The sequence below is a fragment of the Juglans microcarpa x Juglans regia genome, chromosome 1S (assembly GCF_004785595.1).
Source record: "Juglans microcarpa x Juglans regia isolate MS1-56 chromosome 1S, Jm3101_v1.0, whole genome shotgun sequence".
Lineage (NCBI taxonomy): Eukaryota > Viridiplantae > Streptophyta > Magnoliopsida > Fagales > Juglandaceae > Juglans > Juglans microcarpa x Juglans regia.
The window spans coordinates 29,807,931-29,823,761 of NC_054595.1; the positions used below are offsets into that span (position 1 = coordinate 29,807,931).

The window sequence follows — 15,831 nt, forward strand, 5'->3', positions numbered from 1 at the left end:
TTTACTAATTTGCTAATTATTGTAAACTTGTTACTGCTTTACAAATTAAGGATATGTATTTATGGTTATAATATAACTGCAAAAATCAAGATTTTCCAACCATTGATTCCCGTTATTTTCGTTCTTAACGGATTTTTATATTTGGGTTCCAACTTCCTTTGAGAGTACTAGGATCGAATTTCTTGGATTGTTTGTGAACCGATCATCGGATAGTACTGCAGACAATGCAGCATTTGTACCCTGAAAAAATGGATACGGATCGAGTTGCATGGGGTGAAACTCGGACAGTACTACAGATATATTAAAAAATATCAGATCTGTCTTCAATATTAGCAATTGCGGAAAAAACATCTACAATAAAGAAACGCACCGGCCGGGTCTATATTGGCCATATTAGATGGTACGTAAGTGTTGCAACCACTTTACCATCACATCTAAACCCGCTTTATCTATCACAAAGAACAATGAAACAGAGCAACAACCGGTCCCCAAATGCAGGGACAACAACAGAAAAATCTTATAATATAAGTAGAAAAATAGCGGCCGGCCCCTATTACTGGGCTTATGAATTTGGTGGAATTTCTGACCCGTAGATGATCTTTAACAAAGTGGCAGATCCGCCGGCGGATGCTCTATAGTCTGCAATTCTCCAACTCCGTTGTCTACCAGGAACACCATGGCCAAACCCCAGTTGATGTGAACATCCAAGTGACAGTGCAGTAGCCAGGCACCTATGTATGCCAAACAGGTGTCTTAATTAGCATGATCAGATGGTTGTTAATATCTAGGAAATTAAAATAAATGAAAGGATTATGGAAATTGTATCTATCTGAAACATTTTGGGAAGTTTTTTTTTTTTTTTACCTGGATTGTCAGCGACAAATCTGATGACTGCCCATCCATTCACTGGCACTGACGCTGTGTTCCTAAGAGGTGGATCAACAAGGTTAAATTTGGCAGTATCAGTCTTGGGATTGAAATTTCCAAACCCCTCCGCAATGATGTAGAAATCGTATCCATGAAGATGGATGGGGTGGTTTTCAGGGGTGAAAATACTAGTGTCTTGTAACACGACCTGGACCCTTGACCCGTACTTCAACTTGTACCCCTTAGTCCCCGGAACAGGTTGCCAAAGTGAGCGACTGACATTCCCCGTATAATCGAACTTTAGAGGTGGGTTTGCAGGAAAATCAGCAGTGAAAACTCCTGGTATGCCTTGCTGATAAGCTTGAAGTACAGAGATATTGGATGGGAGCACAAAAGACACATTGTTCATGCTGGCAGCAAAGCGTGTTCCATTAGGGCCCTGACACCGCCTGGCTCTGAAATGTGGTGGGCATTTATTGAGTCCTAGACCAATTGTGAAGAAGAGGTTCTCATCGACTTCAGTGGGGACTTCCACTTTATTGGGACTTCTGAAACTGTTACTGAAGGCAGTGACAGTAGCCGTGTCATTGAAAGCCGGTAGGCTTGTCATAACTGGTTTGCTTGCTGCGCAGTTTTTGGCAGCGCAAGGAGCGGACTTGTACTCGAGAATGGCTGTTGTGGTGGTGTTGTCGAAAGGTGCATTTGGGGCACTGGCATAGGCACGTGCAGCTATGTAGTATCGACCTGAGGGCTGGTCACCATTGATCAAAACATCAGTGGTTTGGCCAGGCCCTAGCATGAGGACTGAGGTAGAGAATGGTTTGGTGTAGGAGGCATCGGCGCCAACAACTCTGAGCTTGTGATTTGCAACCTTGAAGAATAGCGGCTGGTTCAGGGCGGCATTAATGACACGGAGGAGGTTGGTCTCGCCAGAGTCTATTGGAACTATGTAAGTACCTGCATACAGAATCAAATTCATGCACCTACTAAGCTGTGAGGTCGTCATCTTTGAATATATTCAAGATGGAAGCTTAACGAACACCAAGGAGTTTAATTTTCATTTATTATTATTAGACTGGTGGCTGGCTCAGGGAAAAAAAAACAAGTGAGATTTTGATGGCACCTATGTGGTGAATGGACATATTAATTTGTTTTTTTTCATTTTTATCAGTTAGTTGATCTCTGCATGCTTTGGCAATTATTTTTGGAATTAGACTATATATATATATATATATATATGTTAACTGCATTTCAACTTATTAAGATGTTTCTAAGATATTATACAATTTCTTTTTTAATGTCAGTCCTTCACCCTGGACGATTATTTTCCTGTAAGGGTGTCCATCTCCAATATTAAATGGCTCATTATAATAATGCATGGTTGGTTTGCAGATTAATTTCTAGAGAAGCAAACCTTTGCTGGAGCAATTGTAAAGATCGCCAGGTTGACCGTTAATGGTGTACGCATCTGATACGTTTGGAGCTGCTCCTGTCCGAGTCGCCTCCCTCACAATGTCAATGGGGTTTGCGTCCCACCATTCACCTAAAAATCATCGTTATTTTCAAAGTTAGTAACTTAATCGACATCACAATCATAGTCTATCAAACATCCGGATGTCTCTCTCTCTTTTTTTTTTTTCCCTTCTCTCTCTCTATATGTCACTATATCTCGTTTTCCTATCGAGTATCAAAGACAGATACGTCAAATAAAGGGGCCGGGCAAAATTACCAAGAAGAATGGGTGTTTCACGCTTTGGCTTAGGGAATGGGTAGGAACCTCCTTCTTTAGGACGAATAATCAGAGCTCCATAAACGGTGGCTCTAAGCCATGAGCTATGAGCATGCCACCACAATGTTCCTTCTTGTCCCTGAATAGTGAAACGATACGTGTAACTCCCTCCTGGCCGAATCGGGCACTGGGTCACGAATTCTGGCCCGTCTGCCCATGCTGTCCTCATTTGCCGAATGCCATGCCTGTGCAATATCCAATAAGAAATAAAAAAAAGTAAAAGGTTTGCCAGTCTACAAATTTGAACGTGCAAAGAGTTAACGAATTAGGAAAAATAACCAAGCTTATATATGTATGTTCACAAGCTCAATCATGCATGCAATACCAGTGAATGGTGACATTGTATCGAGCTTTGTTAGTGACTTTAACAACCAAAGTGTCGCCATTATTGACTTCCAAAGTTGGACCGGGATACTGCCCATTCACCGTGATGCTGTTGTGGGTTTTGCACAGCCTCTTCACTGGTGTCGCTTGAACCTATTTCATGCCAAACTTAATATCAGTATTTAAGATCAGGAAGAAGAAAGAAAGACGTGGGGAGAAAAACAGAGAAAACGTACGACAAATTTGTGGTGATGAGTTTTGGCATGTGCCAAGGTCGACATTGCTGAAGCAAAAAGAAGAACAAGACCGAAAAGGAAGAAAGAGGCCCGAGAATCGGCAAAAATGTTGTAGAGGGCTCCCATCTCTGCTAAGCCGGTGCCTTTTGTTATGTGGGATGGTCAAGGTGGTAATGCAAGCTATGAAGATTGAGAGACAGGAGGCTCTTTTATAGGAAATAAGAGGGCGGGGAGAGAGAGTTGTTTGAGGTTGGCCGATTAGGTTTTGATTCGGCAAGATGGTCAGATTCCTGGGCAAACTTAGTTCAACCCTATTCAAGTTGTTGCACCCACTAGCCTATGGAAATGCATAATTTCGATCATTGAACGCTTGCTTCATTGACAAGTCTTATTTCTTGGTTTAGGGGAGATTAATTGATCAGTTTTAACGTCATAGCTAGCGTAATTTATTATGCAATTTTATGGCAAATATTACATTTTAGTTCTTTTACGGTACTGATCATCATGTTTGATGTTTTGTATGTACCCAAATGCAAATCATGAAGAAGACGTCTGAAATCCCTAATTTTTTCTAATTAGCCGTCCAAATACCGAAAGAACTATTAATTATGATACATAGATATAGATATATATAGTTACAGAGCATGCAGTACTCTACGTTTTTCGTAAACAAATCCACGGAAAATGCCATATTGTACTGAGGCTAGGGTATATATGCGATTGTAGTTCTTATACAGACAGACTCGATTAATTTACTTATAATTACGCTTCTTCATAATTTATGAGAAATTCTCGGTATCAGCCAATTGTTGGGTGCGCAACATGGTTGAAGCGAAATTAGGCAGTAGGAAGGACCTTCTTTATGATATCCTGACTGAGGGTGAGGTTGAAGCTGGCCATGATTGCCTAGAACAAGAACTCGAATGGTTTCAACGAGAAGAGAAGGAAAAAAATGGGAAGAGAGAGAGAGAGAAAAAAAAAAACTCCACATCAGGTGTGACGTGTGGGATCAGCAACAGTTGCTAATCCATAGGCCTGCACAACGACCCACCCGAACCAGATTTGGGTCCAACCCGACCCAACTTGACTAGAAGGTAACACAAACGCAGCCCATAAATTTCTGGTCGGGTTAAACCCGTTCTTCTTACTCTGCTTTTGATACCTTCATTTGTAGAGTTCCAAAACCCTTCTGAATCTCTGATCTCTCATCTCTTCAAGAATCCTCATCCAAACCCCATCCAAAGATCAACGCGGATTCATGGCTCACGAATAAGAAGAGCCGAAAAGGAGCGAAGCGAAGACCATGTCGCTTCTCTCCCACCCCAACATTCTCAACGCATACTGATCCTTCACAGTTCAAAGTCGCCTTTAGGTCGTGATGCCATTCATGTTTGCTGACTCTTTACAATCCATCGTTTCATCTTCTTTCCCATACGGCTTAACCGAGCCATGTATTGCCATTAATTGTTCTCAAAGAAATCCTAAACACCTTGTTCTATCTTCACAACCAAGGACACCTTCATAGAGACATCAAGGCCGAAAACATTCTTCTAGACTCGATCGGGTTAGTTAAGCTTGCAAATTTTGATGTCTTCGCCTTGATTTACAAGTCAAATTCGACTCAAGAAGGGTCCTCATCGTCGTCTTTGATGCTCATTGATGTTGCGGGCGCACTGTATTGGATGGCGCTGGAGGTGGTACATTCGCACAATGGGTATGGTTTCAAGGCTGATATATGGTCCATTAGAATCACTGCACTAGAATTGGCTCACGGACGCCCTCTGTTGTCCCACCTTCCCCCTTCAAAGTCTTTGCTCCTGAAGATCACAAGGCGATTTCAATTCGCAAACTACGAAAAACAAGATAAGGACAAGAACAAGAAGTTCTCAAAGGCTTTCAAAGACATGGTGGTTTCCTGTCTCGATCAAGATCCAGTAAAGAGGTCCTCTGCCGTGAAACTGTTGAAGCATTCATTATTCAAGCCAGCAACTAGGGTTTGAGAAGGGAAAAAAAAAAACGTTATGGTCGGTGATCGGTTTCGACAAACTTTGAGAGTGTTAAGCCCAACTTGTTGTCTAACCCGATCAAGCCATTTTTGTTCGGGCAAGTGGGATATCAAGTGAATCCCAGCCATGCACCAATAATATTACGAGACCATATAATATGTATGTTATACATAAATGATGTATGTATTTCTTGTTTAACGGGGGATAGCCGAATAATAATAATAATAATAATAATAATAATAATAATAATAATAATAATAATAATAATAGTTAAACAGAATACGTTGGAATTAGGTTATGTATTTTCACATTAATTTCCAAGAGCTAGGAACCGGGGTCCTTTCGACGTATATATTAATGGTCCATGCCGGGCATTGATCAGGGATAATACTCGCATAATATATTTTATAACATATATTTCAAAATAAGAGTATTTTTATAAAATGATATTACTTTTATAAGATATTTTATAAAAATACTTTTTATTTTAAAATATAATTATATAAAGCGTCCATGTGAAAAGTGATGTGTGTGTTTGATCATATTATATATGAAAAATTATATTCATCATTTCCACACATTATACACTATATTTATTTTTATTTTATTTTCTTAACAAATATGTGATGTATGAATTATGAGTAAAATAATTCAATTAATTTAAGAAAAAAATAAAAACATAAAAAAATAAAAAAATATATATATAGTGTATAGTATTGTATGTGGATGATAAATAGTAAAGGTGTTTATCAAGAGCTAGCTAAGCTACGAACGTACGTACGTAGGAAGTCTATACGTTTAGTTCAAACTAACGTGGGCCATAGCCACCGACTAAAATAAAGTCTCCTTTGAAAGGAAAAATGAGTATGGAAGGTCCGGTTCTCTCTTTTATTAATTAGGTGCAGGCAAAGAGGTAATGCAAATGGACATTAATTTGATGGGTCCAACTGCATTTTTAGTTAAGACATATAATATAGTTAAATCGCATGATAGATTAGATCGATCCAATTCCATGCAGTCTATATAATCAAATAATAGGTAGCCTAGCCAGTCACTTATACACAGTAGACATGAACGTTTGCAACTTTGATAAACCAAACGTACATGAAGACCACATGGATATTGCACGTACATGTCTGATCGAGAGGTCTATATTAAGCTGAAAATGCTAGCTCGCACTACTCGCTTATGTTTACTCGTGCTACGAAAATATAAAATGATTGAGCTGAAAAATTATAAAAGATAATTGTTTACATGAAAATGGGAGACTGACAGCGAGTGATGGCAACCATGCCCACATTGCAATTTTTTTTTTTTTTTTTTTTTTTGAGATGGTTAGCAGCCGTTAATCTCTTTGGTCCCTTGGAAGCTGTCGGGAAGAGAGACCAGCATTAGACGGGTGAACAAGAATAAAAGCGCAATTACAAAGTTGGGTGAGTTTGTTACTGACTTTTGAGAATCGTGAGAAGAAAAAATAATTGCACGCAACATGAGAGTGAGACGACATCTTAAGTAATGCAAAAGGGAAAATTGACTGAAGAGCAGAAGTTCCTGCTTATTGCCAATCAAATTGATTGGCTGAAAACCCTCCAGCTAATTTTACTTTATTGTTCTGGTTTCTTTAGGTTGTTTAGTGCTTGCTAGCTGGTAGTTTTCTTTGACTTTTCATTTTCATTACTCTCTCTGTTCTGGGCTGTTGTATCCATAAATGTGATCTCAAAATGATACTTTTCTTTGGCTGATTGCTTTGCTGAGCATGTATTTAACGATTTTCCTCTATTGTATTTAATATTTAATTTTTTAATAAATTAGTTAAAAGTCTTTTGAATTCCAAGAGCATCTTGTTACTGCATTATTTATATTTTATATTTATCTGACTCATGTACTGCATACTAATATAATTGCCCTGTTTAATTATTGAGTTGGTTGAACTCATTTCTTATATAATTCTCTCTTATACGGCTACTACATATTAAGGGACAGGCTAAGATAAAGTCAAAAAAAAAAAAAAAAAAAAAAAGGACAGGCTAAGACGACGTACGTAGGCCATATATAATTGAATATTTGGCCTTGTGCTGGCACCTATATATAACTATATATGATTTTATGAGTTAATCAAAGTACTTGTTTTTTAATTTTATTTTGTACACATGTTGTGATACGATTTTCATTTCGTTATCAGCTCAAGGAATTTAATACCTTTTTACGTTCGGGGGCATCACATATAATTATTCCCAGCTTTACAATTTGTCATTAAAATAAATTTTTTTCCTTCAAATGAATTTTGATCCTTTTAACAATCGATTGAAGTAAAGTAGTACAACTGAACTAAGTAGTTAATTATTCAATTATTTTTCCTTTTTAAATATCTCTAAGCTAAATTTGGAGGAAAATAAAAAGGGATTTTTCTGTGTCGATAGAGCTAAACAGTACAGCTTCCATGCACGTTCCTTGACAGACAGAAAACTCACAAAATGGTAAAATTTAAGAGTCTTGATAGAGTCACTGCTCACAGCGACCGCTGGTAGCTATCATTAGTTATGAGATTTTATTATTATTTTTTTTTTTTTACTTTTTCATACATCTATTTTTTAACATTTTTTTAAAAAAATAAAAAAAAATCATAATATTATTAAAAAATACTTTCTTAATTACTAAGTAAAAATTAAAAATTAAAAATTAAAAAATCAAAGGAATAGAATTGAGCAGTAAAATAGAGAGGGAAGAGTAGCATTATCCAAAATTTAAGCAAGCACCGTACGTGCTCGTAGTGAGCGCAATAGTATAGCAAGCAGGCATCTATATATACATATAAATATATATATATATATGTAGAGTTTTATTATGTATAAGCAAGTTTATATACCATTCTGTATATTAATATTATTGTCTTCATATTCTAAATTCAAATTAACATTATTTTCAATAAAATCTACTTTCTAACCAATCATATTGAATAAAAGTGTATATTAGTGCGCAGAATCACTTATAATTAAATTTTTTCATATATATAATATTATTAGAATTATGCAAAACGAGTTTGATTAGTCCTTGTCAACAACGAACTTATTCATTGAAGAAAATAATTGCAACTTTTATTTTTCAAGTAAATAACGAAGTCGTTTGCCAACACCTAACGACCTACCTACAGGCAACTTGTCCTTATTAAGTAACAGAAATGAAAGCAACAAGAATTAAACAACGTCAACTGATGCCTATCTAAACTGTCCCGGCTCGACACGTTTGCTTGACCTCTCACTATAAGGTTCACTTCTCCCGTGCAAAAATCAGCCAGAATGAGAGATCAGATCTGGAGTAAAAATTCGAAGTCATTGCCTGGGGTTGGGCCCCATATATAGTTCCAACTTCCTACTTCAAAGCCCCACAAAAGCCAGCCTTCTTTCCTACACATGACCGAGCTATCCAGCTTTCATACGTACGGATGGGTTTAGCTCATCCTTTATTGGAAAGTTGAAGGATGCCAAATTAGAGGTTCACAATCACAACCAGTAGCAAACTTGGTGGCACTACAAGAAAAATGGGTCAACTGACAACTGCTATCTACTCTGTATCAGGCAATTAGTGTTACAGAAATAAGAACTAATTAAGAAAATTAAGCACTAGTAAATGGCCTCCATAGAAGCAAAAGAAACTTCAAGACTGGAGGTCCTTAAGAATTGAACAAACAGCTTTTTCACAAGCATAAAACCAACAACTCCGACCCCTTACTCCAATCAATTGTTTAGCTGCCGATTATGTGGCACCGAATACCGGTACGTGGGAACTCATTAAAAAACGGGGGGAGTACTTGGGTGGGTTCGAAACCTTGATGGCCAGAACCGTTAGCAGAGTAAGTACTCGGCCTCTAATCTTAAAGGCCTCTTTATGGATTTAATTCCACCCCAATAGATGACATGTCTAGCCTTGGTGTGATGCTTCATACTGAATGATAAAAGAAGATGGTGTATCGGATTTCACGTTTGGAAAGTAAAAGTTCTTGACCTTTATAATAGCTATAATGGAATTCACATATATAATGGAATTAACCTTTATGTGGCTTGAGCCTTGGAGCATTATATCTGGCCTTTATCTTAACAGGCGATGTTGTTTGAGTGAGTCATTCTCTGTATTCTAGTAACAACATAGCATGACATCTCTGTGTCTCCCCATGCCTAAACATCATCTCTACCACCCAACCCAACATCCGGAATATATGTACAAAGTGTTTCGACTTTTATGCTTTATGAATGTAAATCGATTTCGCTATCTCTGTTTTTCCTCCCTCATTCTAATTTTTTCACAGGATTCATTGCCACGGATGGGTTTGATGGATTTCTGAACTGAAAGCATGGGCCGCGAGAGAGAGGGGGGGGGGGGTCCCTTTTACACGTGTTTGGGTTCAGTTGGATGCTCCACTTAACTACTATTGCAGGGAAGGAACAAGGTTAGACTGCTATTTTTTTTTCTCTTTTCTTTTCTTCCCGAGTCCTTGAACCCTAAAACACGAACCATTGTAACTGAGCAACAGAGAAAGCCCATTATAAACAAAACTATCCCCATTCCATATTTCCCGAATAATTGCTCGATCAGGTTGACCATGCTGTAACAAACCACTGGGCCCATACAACTTCCTACTATGTATATATATAAAGCAGTTATACTTTAAAGCCGTTTTCACAATTACTTTCAATTTATCTCATCTAATAATTATAACTTTTTAAATTTTCACACAAAACAAAATTACAATTCAACTTTTTCAAATTCTAAAATAAAAATAATATTCAAAAAATATATTATAATAATGTTTATTCAACTTTTATTTTTGATCTCAATTCATCTCATCTACAAAAATACGAGAAACTTCGAATCTTTTAAGTTCATTATTTGAGGCATGAAATGATCGCAACTCTTATAACCCCAGAACCAAGTGAAAAAAATAGGACCACCAATACCACTCTTTTGTTGCTTCATATAAACACAAAAGCAAGAGAGAATAATAATAGCAGAACAGCTTAAAGGCCAAAAAAATCAAGCTTAGGGTTCTCAATTTTGTTGTAACTTGTATGTAAAAGCTGCGCAGTCAACTCATCCGTACGAGCTCAAAAGCAAAAGAAGAGAAGCGGGAAAGGGCTCATCACAGCTTCGATTGCAAAAACAAGTACGATCCATATCAATATTAGCCTGAGCATCATGTTGCTTACAGTAACGAAGAGCCTGGACAAAATTCTTGCAGCCGGATCCTTGGCATCAAATTTGCAAAACCCAGCGGCAATCTTCAATATTTTGCGCACCAATTAGACTAAATTTTCGAGCATATATATATCTAGGTTATTGCCTCCATTTGAACTCAAAACTGACCTTGAATTGCAAAAAGATCATACATAAACTCGAGTTCCAGAAAAGCACCATAAAAAAAAGGCTTATGCAGCGCCAAGCAAGATAAGCGTGATTCTAGCACTAGCAGAGTATCATCCCAGTGATGCTGCCTCCAAAACACTTCAATTCAAATATCCCAAAAAAACAATGAAGATTTGGGGAGAGCAGGTAGTCTGGTTTCCATCGAGCACAGATTTCTTGTGCTAAAAAATCCATCTAACAAGATGATTCCACCAAATGAAAATAGGATTGACACATTTAAAAAATTCAGAAATGTGACGTATCTACTCAACATAGATCGATGATACAAAACCTGTTCGGATATGTGGCCAAAACATGCTCGTCACACAATCTTTCTAAGAAAAATTATGTGGTACAACCTTATTAGAGGAAGAAATTGGGAGGGTAGAAGAGAAGAACACGTTGCCCTCAGAAACGTTAACATCTTTCTCTTTATAAACTGTCAGGTAGATTAAAAACAAGAGAAACTCTACTTTCAACCGGGCTTGGGAAACCCCATGCAACCGGCGCTTTTTTTATGACAAATATTGTTTTTTTAACATTTTGTCCTTATCATTTCATTCCTCCTCTCTTTCTCTATCAATTTTTTTCTGACATTCTTCTTCTTCCTCCCTCTATATTTCTCTCCTCTGCACATTGCAAAAATTTTTGAAACTTATCACTCCCAAGTGCAATCCCTCTTCAATCAAAACATTTCTGACCCTCTTCAATCAAAACTTTCTGAAATGGAATGGTATTATGTACACCTCAATGAATAATAGACTCGGTAATTGCAAAATCAAACTTCATTAAACCAACAGTACTTAAAGTGCCATTGACTAACCACAATGAGAAACCAGCAAAAACTTGAGGAGGACCACAAATTGTTGCTACTGGGATGGCTTAGACGTAGGGGTACCGCCCACTAGAGACGGAGGACCCCAAGAGGCAAGATGCAACCAAAGTTGGAGTCTTTGTTGGGGACCCACGAACAAGGCAATTTGCTGAGAGAGGCAACTCTTGTTGGAATTCTATCGCTATTTTAGCTTGAGAAGAAAAAGAAGAAAGAAGAGGAGAAACATGGAGGTACTGCAATCATGGAGAGTGTTCTCCTTCAGCAACGCAACCATTGTGGTCTGTTTCTTGAACGTCGTTGCTGCTCTTCTCTTGCTTCAGAACTTCTTCTCTTTGACCTCTTCCCACTACAGAATCTCTACATCTCAATTCACTTTTGCGCAAATCTAGTATATCAAAGAATCTGAAGAGATCGCCTTGCTATGCAACCATTGGAACTGATCAAAAGAGTGATAGAAATTGAGCAAGAAGCATATGCAAAGCCAGAGACGGTCTAGCAAAAAGATACAAAGCAAACTGCTGCAGTTGATCTTTCTAAAAGGTTAAAGGATTTTCGTTCCCTAAATGATGCTGGCAGCTTGAAAGCTTTGGAGGAATGGCGTAAACGGAAGATGGAACGTGCAAGATAGCGGGAACTAGGAAAAAATGGATCTGTCACCTCTCAAGCCTGATGCAATTGTAGTATTGAAACACTTGTGAAACTTCATACCAAGTTATTATACGAACTTCTCTTTTACTTGTATATATCGCTTATAGATGTACCATTGTTGATTTAATTGCTGACGGATGGTTGATGGATATGAACTTTGAGTTTGGATTGCAAGATGCTTTCATCTTATCTAAAAAAAAAAAAAAAAGAAAAAAAAAAAGAAAGAACTTGAGAAGGAGGGGAGCAACTAGTAGCCAATTAACACAATCTTCTTGCTTCTCTTTCAGACTCGAGTAAGGTAAGGATACCGCTTTCCCTCATAGGTCCCTTGAAATTCCTCATGATGAACCGGTTCTGATTGTCCAGAAACTTGACTCTCACCTAAGTCACCTGTCCTTTAGATCTGGACCGATCCATTACTTTCACCACCACGGCATGCTTCACTTGAGATTCCATCCTGTGCTAAGCAACGACGGATGATCTCGAATTTTAGAGAGAGGTATATAAGTGGACTCGTGAGCTTGTGAAGGCTGAAGAGATGAAGAGGAAGACAGATAAAGAAAGAAGAAGAAAAAAAAACGAAGGGTTTGGTCTCAGACATAACATGGTGGGTTCGTTTATGTTCTTCCGCTTGAGTCTGGAAAGTGGAAACACTTCGGTTTTTCAGAGAATAGAGAGAAAGAGAGTGTGTGACAGTGATTTAGGTGAGTTGTTAAATTCTGTCAGAATCACGTCATCCGATTACACAAGGGCAGTTGTACAAAGCAGAACCGTAAAAACAATGAGAAGCCAAAATTTTTTACAACAATATCTGGCAAGCACGAATCCGTTTTAAACACAGTATGAATCAAGTCCAATAATAATAACTCGAAAGTATTGACAAACATGCGCAGAAATGGCTTGAATTATGCAAGAGTCAATCCCCACCAACCCCTTCAAATTTCAGCAGTGTTGGAGCGTAGGCTGCAGGAACATAAGAGGATGACTCCTATATCTGATAGGGAGCACAATTACAACGGCACCCATACTAGGGGTTAAGCCGTTCAGGTGCTGACCCAAACTGTCACCTCACTCATATTTATTTCCCTAACATGCAGGACCTTGCAAACTACACGGAGATAATTTGCAGTAAACTACTGCTCAATCAATCCCTATAAATCTATCATAAAAACAAGCCGGGCCTCTTGTTTTAGGTCGGTATACGAGCATCATTTTAAGGCTACGAAGTTACTATCTTTTCCCTTAACTTTCAAACAACGATAATGTTATATGTTCAACAACAAATCCAACATGAACATTGTACAACTGATGAAACTGCATTCATTTAAAAACCAAAAGTACTAGAACTACTATGAACTAGTAACCCATTCAAGTCTAGAATTTATTTTTCTTTTGAAAAGTTGAGGCCATAATAATGTTTCTTCCCCCATCCAAGTCTAGAAAAATGAGATCTACAAATAGTTCAATTCAATTCCACTCTGTATAAAAGATCGGTCACAAGAGAAAGAAACATCAAAAACCCTAACATCTGCCTCGGATTTCCTAAGCAAATGAACCTTTAGAGCTCCTCACTACAACTACAAACACAAGAAGGTCAATTTCACAGCTACCAAACTTACACGTGGCTAGCGAGGTCAAGATCTGGTTCATACGCGGGAGGCAACTGCTGGAGCGGACGCAGAGGCGCCGCCGAGGAAGGAGAGGAGCCCGGTATTGGCAGGCTCCTGGTCATCGAGGAAGAGATCATCGGGAACCCTAAACGCACCGTGTGCGCAAATGATGGCGAAGCCGATCATCAAAGCCGAGATGAGAAGCGATCCGACGCTGGTGAGGAAGACCACGATGACTGTCAAAAGGGACAGGCCGAGAAGGGTTTCCCGGCCGGAGAAGGTCCGGCCGAGAACGATCAAAGGCTGATCGGATTGCCGGAAGACGTAGAGGAAAGCCCAGGCCGCGAAGAGGGAGAGGAGAACGGCGAGGGAGAAAGGGTGGGAAAGCAGGGAAAGGGCGAGGACAAGGGCGAGGAGGGTTAAGTAGTTGACGCGGAAATAGGAAAGGTTCTTGCGGATCCGAGAGTATGCCTCGGTGAGTGAATCGGGTCGAGCCATGGAGCTCCGGTCGACAAGCTCGGACCACGGGCGGCGGTGGGATAACCCGTGGCGGATGGAGGACGAGAGCCGTGAGAGGAAGGCGCGAAAGGCGGGTGTGGCAATTGGGGACGGGGATGATTGCGAGGGGTTCGACATAGGGAGCGTCGGTGGGGAGGCCATTGGGTGGTTGGTGGCGCGTGCGAGATGGAGGACTGCGCGTGAGACACTCCTTTTAAAGAGAGGGGGTTAACGTGAGAGAGGAGAACGACGGAGGCAGTGAGGCAGAGCTATGAATTAACGGGACGGGAGAGAGAACCAAGTACACGTTTAGAAAATGTAAAATTATTGTGCTGCGGTTAAAAAAAAAATAATAATAATAATAATAATAATAATAATAATGATGTTGTGCTGCGGTTATAGATTGATGAATGATTCTTAAAAAAAATTTTGGTGTCACTGTCGGCTAAAAGGTCTAGAAGTGAACGTTTGGAATTTTTTTCGTATGAAAGTTATATATATATCTATTACTATTATATAAGCGTCTATCCCCGCTTATGAATAGTAGACTTTAGGGATCTTTACTTTCCGTTTCTATCATGAATGTTTCTTTTATTTACTTTTGTATCCTTATTTGTTTATACTTTATATGTCTTCCCGTTTCTATACGGTTGTCTTTCATTTTTACGTTCCTACCCTTATTTGATTTCATGTGTACATTTTTGCCCTTGCTTGGTTGATTTTCGCTCTCCTTATTTGCCCCTCTGTTTGCTACTTTTGTACATTTTTTTCTCCTGTTTTGTTTTTATTTTTTACGTTTCTGCCCTTATTTGATTGCATCTGTATATTTTCCCCTGCTTTTTTATTTTGAATTTGGTTCTTTTACGGTTCGCTTGTTCCTGACAGAGTGTAGCTTATGTTCTCGTTGTTGGGCTTTGCTTTTATTTGTTGTTTCATTAAGAAAGAAATTGGTTTATGTTGCATTTGGTTTTACACTTTTAGTTCTTGCACAGTGTGTTGGTGTGATGTGTTAAGGACGTGTCCCACTACCGGTCATAATCGTTAACTTGCAAATCGTTAAGTAGACGGTACGATGTGCCTGTGACATCTCTAATATTTAAGTCAATAATAAGTGAGAGATAATAATTTAAGAATGCTCAATCAAATCATTCAAAAATTATCTATTGTCCCTATATATAGACATGGAGAATATTGGATTAATACTATAAACTGATTAATTTTGCACAATACCTAGCTATTAAAATGCTTATCCCTGATGTATTGAAGTTGTCTAATCACCACATCATCCATGCCAAATGACATATGTTATTTAGTTGTTTTATAAAAACTCATAGGTATGAAACGACGATATAACGTCGTTTTATGCCTGGTTTTTTTTTCTTATATATAAATACATATATAATTATATATTATATATTATATATAATATATGCAAGGTGAGAGAAATTTGGAGCAGGGCTGAGCCCCCTTTGTCCCCCGTCCCCCGCCCCCGCATCTGCGGCACAAAGCCTCGCCCAGCCCATGCAGGGGAGGGGTGGACTGGCGCGGGACAACAGGGTGCAAAGCCCTGCTGCCCACCCCTATTAGATGTTTCTAATTTTGGATTATTTCAAAAATGATA

The 15,831-nt window shown here is 38.6% G+C and overlaps 2 protein-coding genes and 3 pseudogenes across 6 annotated transcripts; 2 read left to right on the forward strand and 3 right to left on the reverse strand.

The window, feature by feature from the left end:
- Positions 1-311: 311 nt before the first annotated feature.
- LOC121246610 (laccase-12-like) lies at positions 312-3,411 on the reverse strand. The gene is made up of 6 exons (XM_041144797.1): positions 3,217-3,411; positions 2,982-3,133; positions 2,597-2,841; positions 2,282-2,410; positions 865-1,824; positions 312-731 (listed from the first exon to the last, which is right to left on the reverse strand). Exons 1-6 carry the CDS (start codon positions 3,340-3,342, stop codon positions 601-603), a joined length of 1,743 nt encoding a protein of 580 aa, XP_041000731.1. The 5' UTR covers positions 3,343-3,411; the 3' UTR covers positions 312-600.
- Positions 3,412-4,038: 627 nt separating this feature from the next.
- LOC121247493 lies at positions 4,039-5,216 on the forward strand (annotated as a pseudogene).
- Positions 5,217-10,161: 4,945 nt separating this feature from the next.
- Positions 10,162-14,506, reverse strand: LOC121246611 (PRA1 family protein B3-like). 5 transcript variants are annotated; one of them, XR_005937149.1, is made up of 4 exons: positions 13,722-14,506; positions 10,755-10,801; positions 10,581-10,695; positions 10,162-10,495 (listed from the first exon to the last, which is right to left on the reverse strand). XR_005937149.1 is itself a non-coding variant. In XM_041144800.1 (2 exons), the coding sequence occupies exon 1, from the start codon at positions 14,370-14,372 to the stop codon at positions 13,749-13,751; it is 624 nt and encodes a 207-aa protein (XP_041000734.1). In that variant the 5' UTR covers positions 14,373-14,506; the 3' UTR covers positions 10,162-10,575; positions 13,722-13,748. The 5 variants fall into 5 exon arrangements, 4 of the variants coding, with proteins under 4 accessions (XP_041000734.1, XP_041000735.1, XP_041000733.1 ...); XM_041144800.1 differs by lacking the exons at positions 10,581-10,695; positions 10,755-10,801 and having other exon boundaries at positions 10,162-10,575; XM_041144801.1 differs by lacking the exons at positions 10,581-10,695; positions 10,755-10,801 and having other exon boundaries at positions 10,162-10,580.
- On the forward strand, positions 11,679-12,124 carry LOC121246613 (annotated as a pseudogene).
- LOC121246614 lies at positions 12,361-12,558 on the reverse strand (annotated as a pseudogene).
- Positions 14,507-15,831: the final 1,325 nt, after the last annotated feature.